This window comes from Manacus candei, unplaced genomic scaffold (genome assembly GCF_025592945.1).
Source record: "Manacus candei isolate 608988 ecotype Guabito, Panama unplaced genomic scaffold, ASM2559294v1 h1tg000065l, whole genome shotgun sequence".
Classification (NCBI taxonomy): domain Eukaryota; kingdom Metazoa; phylum Chordata; class Aves; order Passeriformes; family Pipridae; genus Manacus; species Manacus candei.
In genome coordinates this window covers 2,509,145-2,533,469 of record NW_026138113.1, presented here as the reverse complement: position 1 = coordinate 2,533,469, position 24,325 = coordinate 2,509,145, and the positions used below count along the sequence as shown (strand labels likewise).

General features: G+C 47.3%; 2 protein-coding genes across 7 annotated transcripts in view; one reads left to right on the top strand and one right to left on the bottom strand.

Moving 5' to 3' along the window:
• AP1G1 (adaptor related protein complex 1 subunit gamma 1) overlaps nt 1-17,017 on the bottom strand; it is a 40,629-nt gene extending 23,612 nt beyond the window's left edge. The window contains exons 1-4 of one of the 3 annotated variants that reach the window (XM_051805593.1): nt 16,999-17,017; nt 7,478-7,681; nt 3,023-3,147; nt 671-812 (exon numbers count right to left, since the gene is read on the bottom strand). In XM_051805593.1, the coding sequence (XP_051661553.1) occupies nt 671-812; nt 3,023-3,147; nt 7,478-7,678 (468 nt within the window). In that variant the 5' untranslated portion in view covers nt 7,679-7,681; nt 16,999-17,017. The other 2 variants (XM_051805590.1, XM_051805592.1) reach the window with 2 other exon arrangements.
• On the top strand, nt 16,800-24,247 carry ATXN1L (ataxin 1 like). Of its 4 annotated transcripts, none has more exons than XM_051805597.1 (3): nt 16,800-17,133; nt 17,696-19,901; nt 22,930-23,036. In XM_051805597.1, the coding sequence occupies exon 2, from the start codon at nt 17,806-17,808 to the stop codon at nt 19,864-19,866; it is 2,061 nt and encodes a 686-aa protein (XP_051661557.1). In that variant the 5' UTR covers nt 16,800-17,133; nt 17,696-17,805; the 3' UTR covers nt 19,867-19,901; nt 22,930-23,036. The 4 variants fall into 4 exon arrangements, with proteins under 4 accessions (XP_051661557.1, XP_051661555.1, XP_051661558.1 ...); XM_051805598.1 differs by having other exon boundaries at nt 16,803-17,133; nt 17,696-19,275; nt 22,930-24,247; XM_051805595.1 differs by lacking the exon at nt 22,930-23,036 and having other exon boundaries at nt 17,696-22,536.
• The last annotated feature ends 78 nt before the right edge of the window (nt 24,248-24,325 follow it).

Below are 24,325 nucleotides of genomic sequence, written 5' to 3'. Positions count from 1 at the left end.
GGGCCTCTTCCCAGAATACAGCAAAACCTCTTAGCTTTGCTTTCTCTCCAATCTCTCTCTAGATCCAGCACTAGACAAAGAAGTAACAATGCACCTCTTCCTAAATCTTACAGCTCCACACTCTCCCCAAAATTTATCAGTAAATAAATCTAGAAGAAGGAGGGTGATCACACTCTGCAGGTATTATGGCACATTTGCTGCAGAAACAAGAAAATTTGTGTTTTCACATTTCGAGACCTTAACCTTTCTAGCTCTCTTACTACTGTCACCACCATCATCAACAGAAGACACCAAATAGGTCCAAATCTTCAGATACCAGTCTGCACTGCTAATAATTAAAGTTTCTCTGGACTTATCTGTCAAGAAATAAAACTGATGACCATGAGTTTGGGGTTAATGTCTGTGGAGGGTCAGGTGTTCACATTACCATCAATAACTTTAGGATAGAGAGTACAAAAATACAAACAACTGCCTCACCCATTGGAGGCCTGTCTTTTAGAGGCTTACACACATTCCTGCTATTGACAGACAGGGAGCTCTGTCTTGCACAATGGGAAAATATTCAGCCACTGTCATCTCAGTCATCTAATATTCCATATATTACCAGGGTATTCAATCAATCTTGCCTTTTAATCCACATAAAAAAGTATTAAAAAGTTTCCCGAAGTACCTTCTTCCTCAGGTAGGAGTTGGAAGTTTTGAGGAGCTTTTCCACCTCTCCTGCAAGGTCTCTGCACATTTCTGAGGAGCCCATGCAGCCAAGAGTACAGAGTGCCAGCCCCTGCACATACTGTGTGCTGTGATTAAGGTCACTGTAAAGGAGAATTAAAAAAAAGTCAATCAGCATGTACACAGAGAAACCGAATAACACACAGAAAAAGGCATCTATAACTACAGTCATCTAACCAGCTGCACACATGGTCCAAAAGAACCTTCCAGATTCTCAGCTATGTGGGAGCACAATTTGGGAACGACAGCAGCTTTGAGTGCATGTACCACAGGGTTTGCTACTACTTCTACTTAGAATCCTCAATTAAAAAGATAAAATACTTGGTTCAACTATCAGGTGGGTATCCAGAGACTGAGCTGAGAAGAAGGAAGACCACACAGAATTCCATTAAAATTTCTAAAACCAGAACATTGTATTTTGGAACTTGAGTGCAGAAAAGAAATTAACATGAAGTACAGACCTGCAGTGACTCTGTGGGCTGTCCCATATGAAACATGTTCTAGGACAGACTTTAGCTCCTGCATTTACAAACCAAACAGGATAGAAGAATCTACGTAAAAGTATCCTCTATCCTGACCAAAAGCTGCAAACCCCACCACTCACACACCTTGAAAATAAACCATACAGGAATTCTGTTCAGCAATTCTTCCTATTCATATGCCTAAGGAAGTTGTGAAAAGTGGTTAATAAGAAGTTAAACCACCTGACAGGAGATACTATTCATGAGGCCAAGTACCAATGTCACACAAAGCACAAGACAACATAGGTTCCACACGGCAATCCCAACAGCCTTTAAAACCTGTCTGCACACTACTTCTCCATCTGTGTTTGGTACTCATGTTGCCACAGCACCCAGGATTCACTGTTGAAGAAAGTAAAAAATATAGCTTCTGGCTTGGGAGGCAAGGGGAGCTGGGGACTGCACCATGGAAGAGCCAGGGAAACCAGTGGTGGGTAACCCAACACACAGGAGGTGCAGAAGAGAGAGAGAACAGTATCCTGGTTGTAACACCAAGTAGTTATGGCAACATGCGGATGAAGGAACAGATAGCACATGCTACTAAATGGGTTGGTTTTTTGTTTCCTTCCTTTAACAAATTTTTGGCAGCTACATAAAGCTGTGTGTTTAGCAAGTACCTGCTTCAAGAGGGTGCTCACCCTTTTGTATCAAAAATCTAGGTCTTGCTATAAAATAATTAAAAACAATGACATAAATCAAATCCCTTAATGTCTAGATAAAAGCAAGACAAAGTGGTAGATACAGAAAGCCAAAGGAGAAATCAATAAACAACCCAGGGAGGTAGCAGGAAGCTCTCCACCATTTTTGCTCAGCTTCAGCCTGACCCATTCCCAGTTCAAACTCACGACACCCTTATCAAATTCACTGTAGTATAAACAATCAAAAGGTGTTAACCTGCAGCCTGGTTCTAAAGGAAGAGTCTCATAGGTATGGCATTTCAGTGGAAGATCTTTACACAAACATCTCTTATCTCCTGGACACTGGGTCCAAAGTTAGCAGATCCTCAGGCCTGCAGTTTTATCAAGTTTCTTTCCAAGCACTTTGAGGCTACAGTCTAAGTGAAGATCAGTGCTTTACTTGCTCATATATGAGAGGCTTATGTGCTAAAAGTAAATCATAATAAAAACAGACACACCACACACAAACAAACAGGCCTTTGGGTAAGTCACCCAGAACCCAGCTGTTCCACTCCTGCTCCCATCCATCTTGAAAGTAACATTACTGGAAACACACTAATTGTCATTTACTATACTATGATGTAGAAAAGTCCCAGTTTAAAATCATTTTGCTGAGAGAAGAAAAATGTTAAAAAAAAATTAATTCCCATCCCTTCTCGTCTCATTTCAGCAAAATGACACACAGACAGTACATCCCAAGTTGCTGCCCTGCTTCCAAGGAAAACCATTCATCAGGACTGTCAGGGCAACCCTAAAGAGAAAGTAAGATACACAGCCTTGCTCCTTGACGACTCTCCAGAGCTCATCAGCAGAAGCAAACAAACACAGGACAATATGTGTTGCTTTCTACATATGCCTCTTCCAAACCAATGCAATTTTATATTCTCTTCCCACTAAGGAAGCAGGATCATCCAATACAGTGCAATACTACAACAGCCTTATTAAGATCAAAGGCATACAACAAATTGAAGATACCACTTTTCTAACACAAGGGGAAAAAAACCTGAAGTACTCAAAACATCACTGTCAAGAGTGTACTTTCTGATCCTGAAACCTCAGAGCATGTGTTGATGGAGAGAGAGGTGGTACCCTTACTTCTTGATGCAATTGGTCATAAGAAGATGGACATCCTGTCTCTCATCCAGCAGCAACATGGCACCTAAATACCCAATGCGCTTGTCTGTGAATTTCTGAGAGGCAATGAGCTTGAGGCACTCCAACTGGAAAAAAAAAAGAAAAAAGAGGAAAAAAAAAAGACAATTAGCTTAAAACTACTTCTTAGTTAGAGAAGAAACAGTTTGAATTTTGATGCATACTAATATAGGTCTCTTAGAATGCATTGTTGAAAGTGTATTTGATTCCCATTTTGGTGATGTGGAAAACCAAGAAAAGTTAAATGACCTGCCCAAAGTTCCCAGCAAGCCAGCAGGAAGGTCACTAGCAGCTCCTGCCTCTTGGTCAGACACTGTTGGCCTTCCATGACCTCAGACATACCAGATATGTGGGTTTATGTCACATCACAAAAGTAAACGATAACATATTGATAGAGATCATAGATCCATCACTAAAAACAAAATTGTAAAGATCTAGAAATCTAGATCTTGTTAACTCTGCACCAGAAACTTCTGAACCAGACTTAAGAGCCTGTATTTATCTACCAGAGAGAGGATCAATGCTCTGTAAGTTGTCAAAACAAGGGCATGTAGTGATAGGAAAAGAGGCAATGGCTTCAAATGAAAAAAGAGCAGGTTTAGGTTAGTTATTAGGAAGAAGTTCTTGCCTGTGAGGGTGCTCAGGCCCTGGCACAGGTTCCCCATAGAAGCTGTGGCTGCTCCACCCCTTGAAGTGTTCAAGGCCAGGTTGGACGGGGTTTGGAGCAACCTGGTCTAGTAGAAGGTGTCCCTGCCCATGGCAGTTGGAACTTGATGACCTTTACGGTCCCTTTCAACCCAGACCATTCTAGGATTCTATGATTCTAAAACCAAGTTTTGTTATTATGATCTGTAACTAACTTGCTACCTAGGTAAACCAGAGACTGTCAGAGACAGTTAAGTTTCTGCATTGCTCTTTAATCTCTGCTGGAACACCAGAAGTCTACCAAAATCATGTGCATTGTAGCCACTACAAACTTCCCTTCACTGTGTAGCAACAGCAACTGTATCCAATACCATAGAGGAAATCCCAAAAACAACACACATAGCTGCCACTTGCACTCTGCTGATTAAGAATTTAATTGCTAACCCATTTTTAAACTTAGCACTTTCTTAATGCAAAAAAAAAAAAAAAACAACCCAAACCAAAACAGAGATATTCTGACATTACTATGCACTAAAATATTTTTCTATAACAGAAAACTAACCAAGTATAATCAACATCTACTTTCCTGTCAGGAAAGTAAAGATCTCTCCCTCACAAACACTTCCTGTAAGTCTGCTTTACAAATTAGCTGGGGCAGCAAGTAGGTGTACATGATGAGTTTGAGGAGGGGTCAGACAGAGCTGGCAAGAGATCCATTGCAAAGGAAGTAAAGGAGGCATGCACAGGCAGAGATACAGGGTGTTGGGAAAAGGGATTCACGGCCCCAGCTAGATGGAAGCTTGAACAGGGCAACGGGTACAGGAGAGATGCAAGAAGCACACACATCACAAGGGGAAAGTTGCACAGGACACTGGTAAGAAAATGAAAGTTGAAGCGCCATAGAAAGTGCTATGGCCTCATCACTGCTAAGTTCTCACAACCATGTGGCATCAGAACACACACTCAACTGGGCAAGTTGTCGTCATGTGTGAATGCCCAGCTAGTGCAGGGTGACAAACCAGTAACAAAAAGCTTGAAAGCAAGTAAGTTCAGTTTGCTGGTTTAAAGGGGATGAAAACCTAGAATAAACACCTCTGAACAATAAGACCAGTCATCCACACAGATAACTGAATTTGCACAAATGGGTAAGATCAACCAGGGATAAGGTACAGAACACTAGATATCGAGCTCTCATCTTTCCTGTGCTTTCTGTAAGAGAATAATGCACCTGTGAATCAACTTTTTTCCTGGCTTTACAAGATACTTTCTTATACAATCCTCTGCAAAAATGCAATGTAAAATTGATGACATCTAAGCTACAGTATGAGAGCCAACAAAGGCAGAAGATGAATGACTGAGGAAGAACATAAGAAAACTGATGACTGCAACAGATACTTTAAGATATATTTCTAGTACTTTTGAATTTAAAAGATATTAGTGAAGTTTACCCCATGAAAGGCTGATGAATTCTTGCTTTACTTGTATATAAATACATGCAAACTAGATACATGCACAGCAACGCTAAGAAACATGATCAGCTGAAGCTCTTACTAGGTCAATTAGTGGTAAAAATCTTGATACTGTTATATCCATTTCATTCAAAGGAACAATTAAAATCTGCTACATCAGTACTGTAACAGATACATTAGCAAAGCTAATACAGTACTGGCATGTAACAAGACTACAACTTACCCAACTTTTACTGACATAACCACTCTACCAACTACAATTTTTTTGCAAACAGACACAATGACAATAGTAACGTTATTTGACCATTTGTCTGGGCTGTCTGACAACTTCTGAACTTGCACAAATGGCCTTTGCACATGCTCAAGAGACAGCTTGCTCATGCTTGTCTTTGTGTACAAGATATCCTGGGTGAAAGTTGAGGATCCCTGGCTCGGAAAGAACAATACTGACCATTCACTCCTGGTTACTCCGCCCACACTGTTAGCTGCAGGCTGCTTACAGCCTTAAGAGAGACTACCACCACTTGTGGCTCTCCTGTTTTTCACCAAAACATCTGTCCTGCGTATTTATCTTGTCATACTCAGAAGCTTCCTGTCTACAACACAGGACTGTCTCTCTGCTCCACTCCACTGCTGGAACAGCATGTGTCCTCAACAGGTCCCCAGCTCACACAAACCACACTCCTCCTACACAACAGCACCATCTTGAAAGATTCCTTCCAGTAAAAAGCATTGAGGACATGCGAAGGTCTCTAAGTCACTCACTTGGAGAACACTTGTTAAAACCCCTTTTCAGCACTGGGGTGCTGACAAGTGGTTCCTGAAGGAGCCTTCCTGAAAGTGCAGCTGATAAACTCCATGACAACCAAGGGCATCGAATGAAGTGCCCTGCTCCCAAAACAGTCAGAATAGATGCTTCTTCTTGAGATGTAGCAATCCTGGCAACAACAGATATTGAAAAATCTGCTTTATCCTTCTTTCACTGAGAGTGAATTTACCACTACCGACCAAAGCAGAAACTGCAAGTTACTAGATATCTGATATCTGATCTAATCTTCTATATGTTACAGAATCACAAAATATACTGAGTTGGAAGGGACCCACAAGGATCATTGAGTCCAACTCGTAAGTGAATGGCATTAAATACTTGAGTAACAAAACAAAAGAATGAAATTTAAACATGTTTGTAACATAAACCAAACAGAGAAATTCTCAATGACACTTATCTGTAACACTTATCATTATTCTTACAGTTCTAAGATATTTAAGCCCTAATTTTTGTGACAGGAAGTTTCTCTCTTGGACGAGGGAGCCTGGCTATGAAAAGCATTAAAGACCTAATAATGCACAAATTCACTTGCTCTTACTCAACAACTCATTATACTGAGGGAAGAATCCAATGATACAGAAGTAAGATGATGCACTTTATATGGAAAAGCACAGCTCACACTCACTCCCTAACACTATTTGCATTTTGATTTCACTAGTTTGAGCTTACTGTTTCAGTGATACATATCAGGATTGGTAAATCCAATCATGAACGGATAGACTCACAAGACATGAAGTTACTTGACGGGATACAACAATCTGACTGACTGCAACTTTACTGAAGACCTAGGTTAGATTACCACTAACAGGACACTTACTGACTTCTAAGCAAAACAGATTGTGCCCCAAAGACTGAGCAAAGCTAACCCTGTCAAGAACTTGTAGATCAAGAACTTTCATCTTCTTGTCTCCCTTTTCTACAATCTGTGTCAAAAATAGCACATCAAAAATAAGCCAAGAGATGGAAAACTCATACCTGCATTCTCCATGTCACCTCACTAAGATGGTTAAGGAACACAACTTCTGATTGCTGGGAACACACCAGCTCTTGTCTGCTTTAGAAGAAAAAGGGTATAGAAACTCCTTTGAAGTATCTGGTATTTTCCACCAGAGATAAAAATCCAAAGTGCTGTTCTGAACCCATCTAAAAATATCTCTGTCTTGGACTGTGGTTTAAGCACCACTGCTCTGCAGAAACACAAGCGATGAGGTGGGAGACAGTATGGTAAAAGCAGACTAAGTTTCAAAACAAAATACATTAAGTCCCCAAACAGCAGATATCACTAACAAAGTCCAAACTAACTGATGTAAGTGCAGATCATACATGAAAACACACCTCAAAACATCCCAAAGGAACAAAGCAAAACCGCACGCAGGAATGCTCTGAACAAGTCAACGTGCCCAAAACCAGAAGGCAGACTGGCATTTGCACAGAGGGCACTGAATTCTGACCTACCTGTCCGAAATGTGCAGGATATCCCAGCATGTGCATATACAGCAGCTTTGCCACGTTTCTGCATCGGTATGTGTTATCTTCCTCTCGGAAGGACGACCGGATAGCAGCACATTCCTTTTGGATCATCTCACGCTCTTCTGCCTGGGTTCTTGCTGTCCGGATGGTCCGGATCAACTCCCGCAGTCTGATGGGGGCTGGCATCCTCTGGGAGAAGAAAGAGGTCTGTAACACTGGTACTGTACCTAAAGGCTTCATGCTGTTCTCATACTGCTGCGTATTTTTTTTATTTCTTACCCTACCAATATATAAGTAAAAGAATGAAGAAAACATAGGTTGTTTCAGTAGCATGGTTAAAAGTAAACTTGAGAACATGAGGAATTCATTGTACCTCACATTTGCTTTTCCAGAACATTAGAAATGGGAATTGCTGTGATTTGAGCCACCTGTCAAATGAATAGAACACGACTTCCCAATTGAAACAGGCAGAAACAGCATTCTGCAAGGTACTCTCATTCATATCATCTGCCTCTCTCCAGAAAAGCCAGGTTCCAAAGACAGCTGATCCCAGAATCATGACAACTTGGGTCAGAAATCCTTTAAAAAACACAACTCTGTTTAATAACTTCCACAAGACTTCACATAAGTGCTTCAGATGGCCGTGCTTCAAAACCCCTCCAAACCTGTGCCATATACACCTACTTCATAGCAGTGTGGAAGTCAGTAGAAAAGCAGAGGGAAGAGCAATCCTAGCTGTGTGGATATTGCAGAGAATCCTGTTTTAAAAATAAATATATCAAGTTGACACCATCATTTTATTACACCCCAAATAGAACCACCTTTTCTGAAACAAACAAAGCCTGTGACATTACTGTCTGGTGGCACTGGTATGAAAAGAGCGTGCAAAAACATTCAAGAGTAGCTTCACCTCATCAGATGGAATATTGACGGAGTCATCTGACCCCAAGGGCAACGTAGCCTACCAAGTATCTGGTAAGAGGGAAGTGGTTCTCAAACAGGAGCCAAACTTTAGGATTATGTTCAACAACTGAACTTTTAGTTCATGCTCACCAAAGCTCACTTCTGACTTTCTGGGAGCTCAGACTACACAAGCATCTTTACAGCCTTCTTTCATCCATGCCAGCCTGTGAACGGAACCGAGCCCTTCTGATAACAGATAATGTCACACCAACTCGTAAAAAGTTGCCATAGCAGTCTACTACAGATTTTGTCTGGGTCACCATCCCCCCAGAACAGTGTGTCATACATTTTAAGCATCACCATATCAGAAAAAGATGTGCATTCAAGTACTGCACTAACTAGCTTGCATGACACCACAGACAGGCTAGGACACATACAGAGCTAAGAGGGGGCTTGTTTGCTTTCAGAAAAGCAGAGAGAGATGCATGTTCAACAAGTAAAGGTGGCCTCACAGTAGCCAGCCAAAGCCAGGTCTGTAAGTCTCAATTATAAACTCATACATAACACTAAGCCTCTTCAGCCAAACCAAGTAGACTCCTCATATTTCAGTTCCCCATCTTCATACTTAGAAAGTTTGAATTTACAGAGACACAAAGCATTCAGCTCTGAAAATGGAAGAGATGTTCTTCCTGCATAAGTAAAGTGTCCCAAAATGCTGACACATGCAGGATCAAGGTTATTGGACATGTTATTCCTTAGTCTCTCCTTGTTTCTCCATGTGAATTCATAACACTTCCTCACATTACTGCAATATGAATAAATTAACTGTTGCTATGCACTCATGCTGCACTAACAAGCATCACAGAAATAGTCACAGGGAACTAAGAATCTCCAGAAGTCCTTCTATGACCATTACCTCTGTTGCCCTGCCTGCACATTCTACAGTTTTTCTGCATCCTTTCTGAAGGGAAAGGAGGGCAAAATGCTGCACTCAGTACTTGAGAGGTAGGTGTGCTATTGATTTATTTATATTAAATATCTCCTATTTTGCTCCCTATTATTTTCTTAACAATTGGTAACACTCATTTTGGAGTTCTGATTGCTAAAAAGTGCTCAGTTTGCATTTTTCACATAACAGTATCATAAACCCAAAAAACTCCTTCCTGGGTGACAACTGTCTGTTTAAAGTCCCCAATTTTAAAGCCTGGACTCACCTACTATTCACATCTATCACATGCTTCTAAACTGATTTTGATAAGCCATGCTCTTGTTGGAAGATTGGGCAGAAGTTACAAAAATAAGAGCAATACTGCAGGAATATTCCTCTGCAGTGTACAGCCAATAATTTCATAATCATCAAGACCAGCCATGTGGAGGCTCATGCTGAAAAAGGTGGCTCCAGTCCTTCCACTGTGCTGACTCTGGCATTCCAGGGACAGTGCACCACGTGAGGCAACCTGTACATCTGAGAAACAGCCTTCCCCTTTCCTCCCAAGAGCAGTGCCCAGACACATCAGTCCAGCTTGTGCAGACACAAAGGGAGCAGCGAGAACATGCAGAGACCAAGTGGGAAAGAGGAGAAGGGTTCTCTCCAGCAGTAATCCACACTTATGCTATGGCCATGCACCCTAATTAAGCTGATCTACAACTTTGCTGTTCCTGAGAAGATAGGCAGTGTCTACTGTAAGCTAAAACTATGACTGTTATTTTAAAGAAAGATCTGTTTAGAAAGTTTTTGAAACACCAATACATAATCTGCAAACAAACTGAAGTTCGGCAACAAGTTGCTTTGATACAAGTTGCTTTGCTCCCACTCTATATCTGAAGAGTTTATAAACTGCTGAACACTGATACCTGCAGCCTGTGACTTCTACAAGCCCAGTGCTTTCCTTGCCATGGGTCCAAAACTTTTGTCAGTATGCCCATGGAAGGCTTCAGCACTTTAAGTTTGGCCCTGGACAACAGAAAGTAAAAGGACAGACTGCCTATTCAGTTCTAGTCAATGAAAAAGAGAATTGAACAAAGTTACCATATATTCTAAGTGTAACTTTCTATAAATATTTTTTTGCATCCTTCCCCAGTGTTTAGGCAGGACTTCCTACCTCACTGAGAAGGCAGGTACAGTGAAAACAAACACTGAAGATCTAACAGGACTGCACCCAAACATCATCCAGGTGCTGACAAAATGAACAACCCACATTTACAAATGTCCTTGCATAAATAAAGAATCAGCAAGGCACATCGTAAAGATTATTTTTTCTCCTCACCCCACAACCACAGGAAAGCAATTAGAAACCAGCACAAAAAGCAGAGAATTGATGAGTAAGTCTCAACAGCCAAATTCTGAGGCTACCTGCTGTCTTCACTCATGTAACACACTGACACACAGTCCCACAGACACAGTCCAACCTAAGACTGCCTAAGAGCACCTGCGTCTCACACCAGCTTCCTGCCTGATGAGAACAGAACAACTCAGAACTGCTCTGATGGAGGACAACATCAAGGACAAAAGACAAAGCTATGGTTTATTTTCCAACATTGAGAACTTCCGTCCTTTTGCTGCAACTACATACTCTTTTTCTTTCAGTCAATATTAAATCATTCAGCTTTTTAAATATCCCTTTAAATGCCTCCCATAAAAAAGGTTTTGCACCCATCTATGTAAAATAGTGTCTCTCCCTCAAAAATCACCTCACATCCTTATCCTAGAAGCTTGAGCTCCATTCTTGTGCACACACTCTTACAGCATTTCAACACAACACAGCTCCCATGCCACACAGCACGTTGGGGTTTCTTCCCCTGCACAAGCCTTCTCTTAATACCAAGAAATTCTTGCAGCAGGTACCTGTTCTCTGCCTTCATCGACTTTCAGATTCTTTTGCATGTTAATACCTTAGAAATTTCACCTCAGTTTGGAGTTTCAAACATGCAAGTAAGCATAAGCAGTAGATATTGCAGATGAGAAGAAACTTGGGCCATAAGAACACTTAAATTCAGAAACATTCCAGAAGAGATTAGCATTTACCTATTCTCAACAATTCCAAAGTCTATCATAATGCCAACAGACCTTTAATGTAACAATGGGAGGACAACAGTATCACCTACCAAAGCAGACCCGGAGTTTTAATTTAGCTGGTGCCTAAGTGCTGCTTATAACTTCCTCCAAAGCAGCAGATCTTGTTCTTCAGGATTAGTTAACATTTTTTACCATCACAGGCACATGCTTTTATTCTTTGCACATTAACATAAACAACAAGGCAGTTTTTAGAAGTAGTTACCTATTTCCTCCTTCAGTTTACAGCAGGAGTTTCCCTTGGCCATTTCTTTGCTAACTACAAGCCCCAGAAATCAGGCCCTGAAAAGAGCCTAATAGTTAATATTTACAGTATCTGGCAGGATTGTACACAGAATTCTTCTCCCTCATCAGATCTGTTTCCCCTTTCTCATTGTGAAGGCCTTGCTCCTCAGAAGAACCTACTATCAAGATGAAAACTTCTGAGAGTCAGATACCTAACTCCGATTAGTTCAAATGGTGGTAGGTGTCTAAGTTCCTTTGAAAATAGAATTCCAGCTTTTTTCCTACTCTCTGGGTTGCACAAAAGGTTCTACCTCAGTGATTCTCCTCCCTCTGCTATTCAGGAATCCTCCCCCTGAACCAATAAAAAGGCACCCTCTCTTTATGCAACTCATTTCTTCTAAACTATCCAAAAGTGAGGAAAAAACAACAGCAACAAACAAACAAACAAACAAAAAAATCAAGAAAGCAAAAATCATCATGTATTAAAACATTTAATTTTCATCTAAATTATGCTGCTAAATCAGTATTTTCTCCTCTTTTATGGTCTTTTACTAGTTAGCTTGTCACATTTCCGAGTTAAAGATTTTACACAACATGCCATTATACCAAAAATATTTGAGTACAGAACTTTACCAGAAGTCTCTCTTAGAACACAGTCACATTTAAAAATGGTGAGTCACCTTTTATATTTACAAGAAGCACCTAGTATCACCAAAATCAACCTTGAAAATGCTCAAGTGCTTCAGTCAAGCTATATTCCTCCATCAGGAATTGCAGTGTAAAGACAAAGGACAGACTATCCTTAAATGCTGAGTTGAGACCTTCTCCTCTGGAAACTCTTCAGAAATATTAGCTTATGTCTAAAGTGTCTAATGTGTCTCTATGGTAATGACATTAAAAAAAAACAAACAGTTGCTTTAAAACTTCTTTAGGACAAATTATCAGACATTTAACATTTTAACATTCCATTATTTTTAGCCTTGAATTCCGGAAACGTTAAGACATAAAGGCCATCAAAGCTCATTCAATTATTCACAGAAGGGCTCTACTGTTTGGGAAAATAGTCTGAATTTCCAGTTCTAGTGAGACACACGCCAAGTTATAGCTTTTCCTGTAAATAGTATTTCTGAAGTTGGTTCTGTCTAGAAAGCACCCGAAGCTTGAAGCAGCACACATTTCACACACATCTAAAACACACACCTCCAGTTGCTCCACCCCAGTGCCTGCACAGGCAATCACACTCCTCGAGCAAACACAGCTTTCAGGAAGTTAGGCAATGAAAGCCTGACCCAACTCCCAACTGAAATCAGTAGCAGAACTCCCCCACTTGCTTTGGTCCCACTGAATCCAGACTCCCACACACAAGAGCAGAGGATCTGTCTGCACTGTTGATACACAACGCCGATGGCCTCAACGCCACACTGCTATCAGTGGGCTTCACACTTCTATCAGATAATTCAAAACAAAGATACATTGGCAGTAAAACCAGAAGTATGCACTGGAAGCAGAGATGAAGCTGTGAACAAAAGCAGGGATATCGGTATATGGTCTAGTATTACCAATATTTATACAGAAAACAGTAAACACCAAAGTAAGGAGCACCATCATCATCAAGGGCAAAGGCAACACAAAGAGTTGAGTGAAAGGGCAACCAACCACGTAACATGCTAAGTGGAACAATCTCTCCTGAGAAAAAGCTATTGAATACAAGAGAATTAGAAAGTAACATCAGAAAATCAGGAAGAAATTAAGGCAGCAGGGGGCTTCAAAATGCATTCTCATAATAAAAGGCATCAGGCTTATGCTTCGCTTTATACAAAGACAGCTGAGGGAGAGGGGGGAGGTCAAGTAAGGAAAAGAGTGCCCCTAAACAAGAGAGAAAAAGTAGTCTTGGAGAAGTGATGGTCCCACTTCCAGTTACATCTTAAAAAAATGAACAAGAACATGTAGCACAAGAGTATTGAAGAGGTGAGACACGGTGCTGCTCAGGGGCTGAGAGGAAGGGAAGGACAGAGGCAGGGTAGGACCTGTTCTCACAGACCCCGGGTGTGCACAGACCCCACTGCCCCCTCCCACTCTCTGCTGCCTGGGGCACAGCCCCACACACAACTCAGCACTTTGGATGAGGTTCCCACTCCTGCACAACTGTGCACACACCCCAAACCAAACAGCTCCTCAACTGCCTTCAAAAGATGTGCTGAGCTCACAACCACTACAAACACTGACCTCAACAGCTGCCCAAACAGAAAATAAATATTTCCCTTTTTTTAGATGCTAACAAAGGTACGAAGAAGAATTAGCACAGCTACAGAGCTGATCAGTATGACAGCTGCACGCAGAATTCCAGATTTCCTGGCTTCCATTTCTATACTTCAATCACCACTGACCTACATTACCTTTGTATTTATTACCTACTTCTAGGTCCCTCGCTATTTTAATCTGTAATCTGCCTATTTTACTTCCTGTTCACTTCCCTGTAGAATTAGACTTTAAATAAAAAAAAAATTAGCTACTACTTTGTGACTAAAAACCCCACACTCTTTTTAACCCTGGTTAATGCCACATGAAAGACATGATGCCCCATTTTTACATTCATTAATATACACTTCACAACAGGCCAGGTAACTTCGGCTATGCTCTAGGAAGTTCTAGTCTTCAATTTTATCTGCAGCATCTCTGCCAAACAGCAGGTACAGGTTGTACTAATACCTGTGATATCAGCAGTTTCACTTGTCCCCATGTTAGTGTAGCTGTTTTTCAAGTTACAGCCTCATCATATATTTACTTATTAACTCCCGAACTTCTGTCCAGTGATGGAATGCTGGCACAAGGCAGAGCAGACCCTTTTCCGTAGAGAACAGCTGAGTATCATCTACAAGTTAACATCACCTTCAGTCAGAAGAGTTTGTCGTGGCACTAAAAAATATGAAGAGGTCAAACAACTCATCTGCTGAAGTTATACACTGCCTACTCACAAATACAAATATTCACACTAGAGAGGCTCAAGGAGCTTTACTGAGTGAGTGACATCAGCTTTAGCAGCAGTTAAGATTTCCATGAGCCCTCACACTTGGAAAGGCAACCTTCCAAACCTGAACTGCACCAAGCAGGGCAGGCTGTGTGTGCCTGAGAACAGACAATCTGGGTTTCTTTGCTGCTGTCCACAACCTCCTCACACCATGGCCTGACACACTCACTCACTCTGTTGGACAGAGATGCCACTACAAGACTCTGTACACAAGGAGCTACCAAGAATCCGAACATTTCTGTATCCCTTACTCTCTCACACAACACCACAAAGGTGCTACAGGATCCACCCATCCCTACTACACCACCTTCAGGAAAACAGATCAGCAGTCACAGGAACACAAAAGAAAAGAAAAAAAGGAAGATAATGGAGTTTTTTATCATAAAAGGAGGAAGTCTGAAAGTTATCTCACACACTGGAAACACTAAAGTTGGATCCCTTCACAAAACAATTACCACAGACTTTCCCCTCCTCAAGTCCCAGGAATTTAAATACCTTTTCCCCTCTTTCTCCCAGCTCAGAAGAATGAAGAGGTTCACACTGAACTCCTCAGAAAACCCCACAAAATCAGCCTTTGCTGAGCTCCTGAGTACCCAGTAGGTTTTCAAACCCTGCCAAACAGGAATGCACAGGAGTAGGGAAAAGAAAGAATTTGGCAATAGAACGGGACATGCAAATAAACAAAGGGAAAAATACAAAGTGTAGTTTAGAGGAGCAGTGGTGGTAAAACAGGGGGACAAAAAGCTGCTGTGCTCTATCACAGAGAAGTGGAACAGGAAAAAAAAAAAGAGAAAAAGAAAACAACACAAAATTCCCTGCCATATTAAATGTGGGATACTGGAGCACCATGCAAAGGAAAACATATACGTGTTCTACTCTGTTTAAGCCACTACAGACCAAATACCTTCTAGTCACACGTGTGACATGTCACACTTCCAACGGTATTCCACTGGGATTCTGTGCTGCCTCATTAACACCTCAAGCATCAGAAACTGAAATAAATCACTCAGCATTTTTACACATCACTTACAACATAATAAAAAGCACACCTGTTCCATCTGCTAACTTTAAAAACAAAGCTCACTATAAAAAAAATTAAATATATATAGTTTCTCTTATAGTTTGTGCGAGAAGAGAACTCAACCAGCCTCGAAGAAAGGACTTGAAGCCTCCCTGACAGACCGGCCGTCAGACACAGCTCACTGCGAATGCCTCCGGCCGGATCGTGCATCTCCTGCGCCTGCTGAAACCCCTGATCGCCGGCAAACACGGCAAGCACTGGGGACGCCGTAACGCTCGGAGCGGCTGCACAGCCCAGGCAATCACACCCCGGCGGCAGGACGGGCACAGGTCCCGGCTGCTCCTGGGACGGCCACAGGCCCCAGCACGGACCAGTCCCGGGCTGCGCTCCCCTCGGCCACCGCGCGGCCCCCCAACCGTGGGCACGGGGCGCAGCCCGCACCGGGGAACTGCCCGGGCCGGGCACGGAGCGCTCCTGGCGCCCGGGCAGGCGGCCTTAGGGCGCGGGGGGGCAGAGTCCGAGGCGGCCGAGCCGCCGGGCGGAGGCAGCGGCGCCGGCAGCGGGAGGGCACCGGGCGGCCCCGCGAGCAGAGCGACCGCAGCCTGGCCGCGGTGCTCGGGGCGGGCAGAGGCACCGAAGCTCGCAGGGCCCCGGGCAGCGGGACCAAGCGGCGGCGGAGTCCCGGACCGAGCGGCGGCGCCCGGGCCGGTCCCACTCACCGGGCCGGTCCCTGCAGCGGCAGCGGCAGACGGAGCCGGGCATTCAAAATGGCGGCGGCGCGGCCGCAGCACCGATACCGCAGGCGGAGGGATCCGCGCGCCGGTTCGCTCGCCGCAGCCCCCCGGGCTGTCCCGGCCGCGGGCGGGGGCGCGGGCGGGCTGAGCTGGGCTGGGCGGGAACGGAGCGGGAGCGGCTCGGCACCGCCGGCGGCGCGGCGGAAAAGGCCCTTCGCACTACTTTTCTTGGCGGAAGCATCCGCGGGACTGGTTTGACTAGGAGCGGTGCGTCTGCACCGTGGCAGTCCCTGATGACGTCACGCGAGGGGCGGTCCCGGCGGCGCGCGCTCCCGGCGGCGGGGCCGGGCGGGTCCCGCCGCCCGCGCCCGGGGTTCCGGGGGGCTCCGGGACCGCTCCCCGCCCCCCCGCAATCTCGCTCTGTCGAAGCGTCCGTCGGTGGCGGGAGGAGCGAGGCGCCTCAGGAAAGGGGTGTACAGCCGCCCCCGCCCCGAGCAGTTCTTCTGTCCGCCCTTCCAGGACCTTTTGTCACTTCAGCGACCGCCGAATGCCGAGAAACTGCCCTCCGCGGGGCTCCGGCCAGCAGCGCGGGCCCTGCGGGACACTACGGGGGTGCGAGAAAGGGAGCGGGGCCCTTCAGACCGCAGGCTCCCGCAGGTGAGCCGGGCTGCGCCGCCGCGGGGCCCGTGCTCCCGCCCAGCCGAGGAGTGTCCGCGTGGGGCGCGGGACCGACAGACCCCGCACGGCGCTGCCGCCGGGCCGGCCCCGGGCCTACGCGGCCCGTTGCCACGGCAACGGCGCTGCTGCTGCCTCGTGACGTCATCCGGGCGCGGCGGCGGCAGAACTCCCGCCGACGGATGAGGCACTTCCTGTGTGCCGGGCGCGTCATCGCGGCGTGGCGCGTCATCTCTGCGCGCCGCGGGCGGGGAGGAGCCGGTGTGGGCACCGGGCGGGCCCGCGGGGCCGGACCGGGCCATGGCGGGTGAGCCGCGGGCACCGGGCGGGTCCGCGGGGCCGGGCTGGGCCATGGCGGGTGAGCCGCGGGCATTGGGCGGGCACCAGGCGGGTCCGCGGGGCGCAGCGCGGCCGGGGCTCTGGGGCCGGGGATGGGGCGGCGACCGGGCTCGGGCGTCTCTCGTGCCCGGGGTGCCGGCCCTGGGCCGGGGGCCGCCACCGTGCCTGTGTGTGGGACTCACGGCTCCCTCTGTTCCTGGCGCAGGTGAGGCGGCGGCGGGCGGCGCGGATCCGGGAGCCCGCGCGGGGCAGCCCCAGCGGGTGCCCCCATGAAGGAGCGCGGCGGCCGGGGCAGCCGGGACAGCGCGGGGCGCCATGAGAGCGGGCCACGAGCGGAGCCAGGAGTGCCTCCCGCCAAAGAAGCGGGACCTTCCCGCCGCCAGCGCCGGCACCGAGGCGGGACGGGCGGGGGGCCCCCAGGGCTCGGGCGAGGGCCCGGAGTGGGCCCGAACGGCCGGACCGGGTCCTGCCGCCCCCCGCTATGGCCCCGGCGAAGCCCCCGAGGCGGCGGCGGGGCTTACGGTGGACCAGTACGGGATGCTCTACAAAGTGGCAGCACCACCTGCCACCTTCTCCCCCACGGGCCTGCACCCCGTGGTGAACGTGAGCCCCCTGTCCCCCGCCTTCAACGTGAGCTCACCCATCATTCAGCACCCGGGGGTGCCCTTTCCCCCCATCCACTACGCGCAGATCCCTCCGGCCTCCCTGCAGCTCATCGGGTCCCACTACACAGTGCCCTATGCCGTCCCTCCTGCCTTCCTGCCTAGTCCTCTCCTGTCTCCTTCCACCAACCTCGCTGCCCCCCACGTCCCCCACTTTGTGCCATATGCCTCCCTGTTTGCGGAAGAAGCTACTCCTTCCCCCCAGACTACCTCTCCCACCCACAGCTTCAACAAATCCGCCTCTGCAGCCTCTCCTGGGCAGGTGCAGCACCACTCTGTGCCCCAGCTGGACATGGCCCCGGGCAGGATTCCTGTTTATTATCAGATGTCCCGCCTTCCACCAGGGTATGCGGCCTATGAGGCACCTGCAGCAGGCGGGAGCCCAGTGTCTCCTCAGCAGGACAGTCAGCTGAGCTCAGAGGTGGCTGCAGCCAACGGTGGGCAGAGGCCCCTGGAGCAAAGCATGGCCAGGAGGCTCAGCGAGGCCGTGGACTCTGCCAGCAGTGCAGCTGAGGACTGTCAGCCCCCGGGGGCTGCAGCAGGAGGTGTGGGTGACGGAGAGTTCCTTCCAGGTTACCAGATGCTGGGAAGAGAGATCTCTGTGCCAGCTCACAGGAGCACCCCAGACACTGATCTGGAGGTTCAGAGGGTGGTGGGAGTGCTGGCATCTCAGGATTATCATGTTCTGGCAGCCCAGAGGAAAGATGATCCGAGCCCTTTGAACCTTTGCCATAATATCCCTGATGGGCAGGAAGACATGCTGAGAAACACCGTGGATAGGGCTGGGAACAGCCAGTCCCGGAGCCCGTGTGGAATGTCCCCCGAGGAGGCTGTTAGACAGAGACAGTTAACCAAAGGAATGGTGGTAGCCAACGGCAAGCCAGTCCTTGTTCCCATTGGGTCTGAGCCCATCAGGTCTTCCACTTCAGAAGCCCTGGTGAGGCAGAGCCCAGATGCACAGGCTCGAGGAAGCGTGCTGGAAAAGGAGCTGGCCCAGCTGCAGCCACCCAGCTCCTCCCAGCTGCCCTCTCACTTCATGAAAGGAGCCATCATCCAGCTGGCAACAGGAGAGCTGAAGCGGGTGGAGGACCTGCAGACTCAAGATTTTGTTCGCAGTGCGGAGGTGAGCGGGGGCCTGAAGATCGACTCCAGCACTGTGGTGGATATTCAGGAAAGCCAGTGGCCTGGGCTTGTCACACTGCATTTTGTGGTTGGGGAGCAACAAAGTAAAGTGAGCATTGATGTGCCCCCGGAGCATCCCTTCTTTGTGTATGGCCAGGGCTGGTCCTCCTGCAGCCCGGGGCGGACTGCTCAGCTCTTTGCTTTGCCCTGTCACAGGCTGCAAGTGGGGGATGTCTGCATATCAATCAGTTTACAGAGCATGAATGGCAACTCTGCTTCTCAGGCCAACTCCCCTCTCACAGATCAGCTGGGATCTGCCAGGGAGAGATCGGAACGAACAGCTCAGGGGCTCCGAGAGCCACCTGACAGAGCTGCTGAAAGGAAGAGCCACACGGACAGGGACAGCGCGGCCCAGAGCGCTCGCGCAGAGCCCTCTCAGCCTGAGGCTGGCACTCAGCACAGCTGGGCAGCCCCAGGCTTCCAAAGATACAGCGTGCAGGCAGAGGAGCCTCGGCCCTCCCTGCTCCGTCCCTCTTTCATTCCCCAGGAGGTGAAGCTGTCTATTGAAGGGCGTTCGAATGCAGGGAAGTGATCCCGTGGAGGTGTGAGCTGGGGCAGTCCCGGCAGGTGAGCCTCCCCTTCAGGTGGAGGAATTGCACAGACTCTGACAGGTTCACCAGCAAGGCTGCTCTCTGCCCTGCAGGACTGGCTCTATTCCAGTTCCGTGGCTGACTCTTGGGGAGTCAGGAGGGCTCCAGTGCCTCAGGGAGCAGCGACAGGCTTAGCTGGGGTGGGGAGCACAGACGTGCTCATGAGCATGCAATGAGAGCATTCCAGAGGCTGGAGGCTGGGGCTTTCTCCCACCTCCAGGGATAACTGACTCCCTGCAGGGCAGGGGCTGAGCATTCAGGACAGGTGGGGAAATGAGGAGGGCAGACACGGCTTAAGGTAGCAGATAAAATTGCTGAAGATTTTATTCCTCCTTTCTCATGATGGGGAGAGACGGGTCCCCACTGGAGTCTGGGGGCTCTACTCCCAGTATCCCCTTTCTTCACACATGCACTTTAAAAGGACCGTTCACTGACGGAGCTCTCGAGGGCAGGACGGAGGTGCTTCTCTGGTGGTTCTGATTAATGTCTCTTCCACTGAATCCAACTGCTCTTTCTTCTTGCAAAGAATGTACAGATTTGAATGATTCACAGAAATTCAAGAGGAAGGACCAAAAGGATGGGTTTGGGTGTAGGTGAATAGGGAACTTGACCACTTGGGATGGGACACAAGTTGAGCTGGGAGACATTTAGTTTCCTGCCAGAAAATACATTTAATTGTTTGCCACCAAATCAAATCTTTCTTCCCATGTTAGTAACTTTAAAAAAAATCCTGGGCTTATAAATTTGCAGAGTCTTTGCCTAGGAATGAATGGGGTTGGGGTTTTTTGTCTGGTTGGATTTGGGGGTTTGGTATTTTGTTAGTTTGTATTTTTTTAAAGCTGGATTAAAATATATTCAGCATTCTCCAGGAAAGGATGAAAACATCCTTTTTCTGTGAGAAGACCGAGGCTATTTTGTAATTAACTCAGAAAAAAAACATTCTGGACGGCTAATTCTTCCCTGCAGGCAGTTTCCTGAGTAAGCTCTGGACTAGAGACAAGTGTTTGTGCATGTGCAGGCAAGGTACAAAGTTTCTGAAAAGTACAGTTCATTAATGTAGGGGCTCTAAAAATATCACAGCATCACAGGGCATTTTGGGGTGGTTTTGTTAGTTTTTCTGATGCTTCACTTCGGAGTTCCTCTGTAGAACAATAAGGTAAAATCAAGACTAGTCTCTTTCATGGTGGGACTTAATACAATTGTGTATGAATACCTCATTGTGGTGATAACACTCTATTGAGTGAAGGCTCCTGTAGTTACACTAATTTGTTCTCTCTGATGGTGTATTATGACACCAGCTACAACTGCTCAGCCAGGATAAAGAATGGTCACTGTTCTGGGGAGGAAAGTTTTCACTGACTTAACCTGGGTTAAGTATTCCTTGTGTTCAGGTGCCCATCTCTGTGCTAGGACCAGGCTTTGGAGAGGGCTTTTCTCAGTGTGCAGAGCCCTTATGTCCAGCATGCTGTTTCTGTCTCACTGCTCTCATCTTCCTGAAGTTTCTGTCGGGTGTGCCTGACTTCTGGGGCACTGCTCCTCTCTGTCACAGAATGGTGTGTGTCAGCACCTCTCCTTGCAGCGGTGCTGCCTGAGGGCTCTTCTGCACTCTCTAGGAGTGTGTCCTGTAACTGGTTGGCTTCTGCTGTGTGATGGGCAGGTGCTCTGCCTGGGTATCAGGCAAGTTAGAGAGTCTCCAGAATGTCCCTTCCATCCCCGTCCTGTTTTCCTAGCACATTGCTAGCCATTTCTGTTGCCTTTGAAATACCTGCACCTGGACAGACTCTTTTCAGGCCTTAGGTGAGATGTGCTAATCATGCCTTCAGTGTTTGTGCCTCACGGGGCTCTCCAGAATGAGGGTGCTGCCTGTATCATGTGTAGCTGCTCCCAAATGACACACTACTTCTGATCTCATCAGCTGTATTTGAGATGTGTGAAGTCACGGTGATGCTGTCGGGTGAAGGTTCTGCTTCCTCAGGTGCAGCATCTGCGGGAACAGACGCTGTTTTCACAGCCCTGTTTGTCAGTGAAGTGTCCCCCTGGGCCCCTCCGTCACCTGGGGTGTCACAGCTCCTGTTCACTGCACTCTCCTACGCAAAGACCTCGATTAATGTTGGTAATCAGTACATAATGCTCAGGATACCCGAGGTGTCTGTGGCCAGAGGCTGGAGACAGAGGAGCCCAGGTTCTCGTGCGTGTTCTTTGCTCGGTGCATGCAGAGGAATTGAGAGCTGTGAAAGCCGAGGACGGGATCTCACATACGTGTGGCGTGTGAATGTAGAGGGGTTGGCCACACCACAGAGGGAATGTCTGAGCAGCTGAGGGTGCAGCCCCTCAGATGTGTGAACACAGGAGTCTGTCTGAGTGAGGATTTGGAGAGCCTGCCTTATCCCCTGTGTGTTACTGTGACTCCTCTCCGATCTCAGCCACACTGTGCCGTGGTCTGAACGGGCAGCACAGATGACTGAGGCAAGATGCTGTGTGGCTAAAACAGCTTTGTACTGTAGGCAGCTGAAGGGCTGTGAAGGTGCTCACCCTCATTGTTTACCTGGCTGCTGACCTGGACTTTGGCTTGCTGCACCTCTGCTGAGTGCAGTCCTGAGCTCTGTGGAACAGGCCAGGGTGAACTGGACCTCAGTCCTTCTTCCCAGACTCCCTGTCACTCCCACTGTTGTGCATATTTCAGCTGCCAGCTCCTCCCTGGAAGCAGTGCTTTCAGGCACAGCTCAAGGCAGGGCACTGAGATGAAGAATCTGTGCATCTGGCTGCTTGCCCCAAACGGTGGGCAGGAGTGGACCACTGGAGGTCCTTCAGCCCAGCTCAGCAGTACTGGTATCACTGGAACTTGTCCTTACAGGGCTGGGCTGTGTAGCTCAGCACTGCAATGGTGGTTGTGCTGAGCATTGAGACTCTCCTGGGACAGGGAGTGTGTGAGATAGGCTCTGCTGCAGGCAGAAAGGCTGTGAATGAGCCCGTGGAGCTCATTCTTTTATTTCTTGGGTTTACAGGGAAAAGAGGAGATAAAGCCAGGAAAACATTGTGGAGTGGGATGGTTACCTGGGCTTTTCTGCTGGCAGAGATGTGACAGACTTCAGAGAAATATGTTCCTATTGTGGAGGAGAGCTGTGGTCTGTCCTGCCTGGAGGAGGAGAAGGCCTTCTGGCCCTGGTCTTACCCAGCTCACACTCTGTAGCAGGAGTCTGTGGGATGCAATACTGAGTGTTCTGTAGCCATCTGTCCCATCCCATGGAACATTCCTCGAGTCAGCTGCCCAGCGGAGCCAGGCCTGTCATTCACAGCAGAGAGTGCTCATGCCTACGACTATGCAGAGGAAGCTCTGTCTGGAAGGGAGGAAGCTGCAGAGGGCCCCCTCTGCCTTCCCCTTCCAGCCACCGAGCAGGTATAATGCACTTTTCACATTAAGTGTCCCTGTCCCCACCCCCACACTTGAAGTCACTTTGCCCCATAGAGAACTAACAATCCTTGTTACTCAGAAAATATTGTAAAAGAAACTACAGCAGCTGGAGTAGCCCAAATGGTAGTTCCTGCCCGCAGCAGCACACGTGCCTTTCCCCAGCATCACTCACAACTGCTCCTTGTCTTTCAGGCTGTCCTAGGGCCTGACACTTTGCAGAAGCTGCTACGATGGCCACAAATGCACATTCTGTACAGTTTGGCCCAGGGTGTTCCATGTATGGCTTAAAAGGTTGATGGTCCAGGCCCTTGCACGGCCTTCACACCTGTCTGTGGAGGACAGGATTGCCCCTAAGGTCCTTCTAGGCTGCTGCTGCCAACGTGCCCCTGCACACTCGAGTTGTTTTCGGCTTTCATGGCACCTTAGCGCCGGGGAGGTCTGCCCAGAGACAGACAGACAGACACAGGGGGGCTGGCTGGGCTGCCTTGAGGCAGGGAGGTGTTTGTAGATAAGTGCTGACCCCTCACTATAACCCCAGTATATGGCTGTATTAACATGTAACCAACGCAGTGTATCTAAAGCCTTAGAACTAGTCAGGTGCTCCCCTCCGACCTTGTCCCTGCCCCTTTCCTCCTACCTGATCTTTAACAAAGCATTAATAATTCTAAGGATAATCTCTATTTTGTTGTGCTTTTTTTGTAACTGTTTTAAATAAATCAATTTGTACTGTATATTTGTACTTTTGGTGAGATCCTTTTTCCTGTTTTACCATTTTAAGTCTGTACTTGGCTACACACAGATTGTATTTTTATTGTTAATGCTCTTATGAATATTGCATTTAACTTGTTGACTCTGTAAACACAGTATATATCTATATATATATATATCTATATATAAACCAATAGCTTTTCCTTTGGTGTTTGAGACTTTTTGCTTGTCTGTAGCATCAGTGATCATCAAGATGTGGCTTCTCTGGTCTTACACAGTGA

Coding starts and splice junctions, on each gene's coding strand:
- ATXN1L (XM_051805597.1), top strand. CDS start 17,806: ATGAGAGCGGGCCACGAGCGGAGCCAGGAGTGCCTCCCGCCAAAGAAG.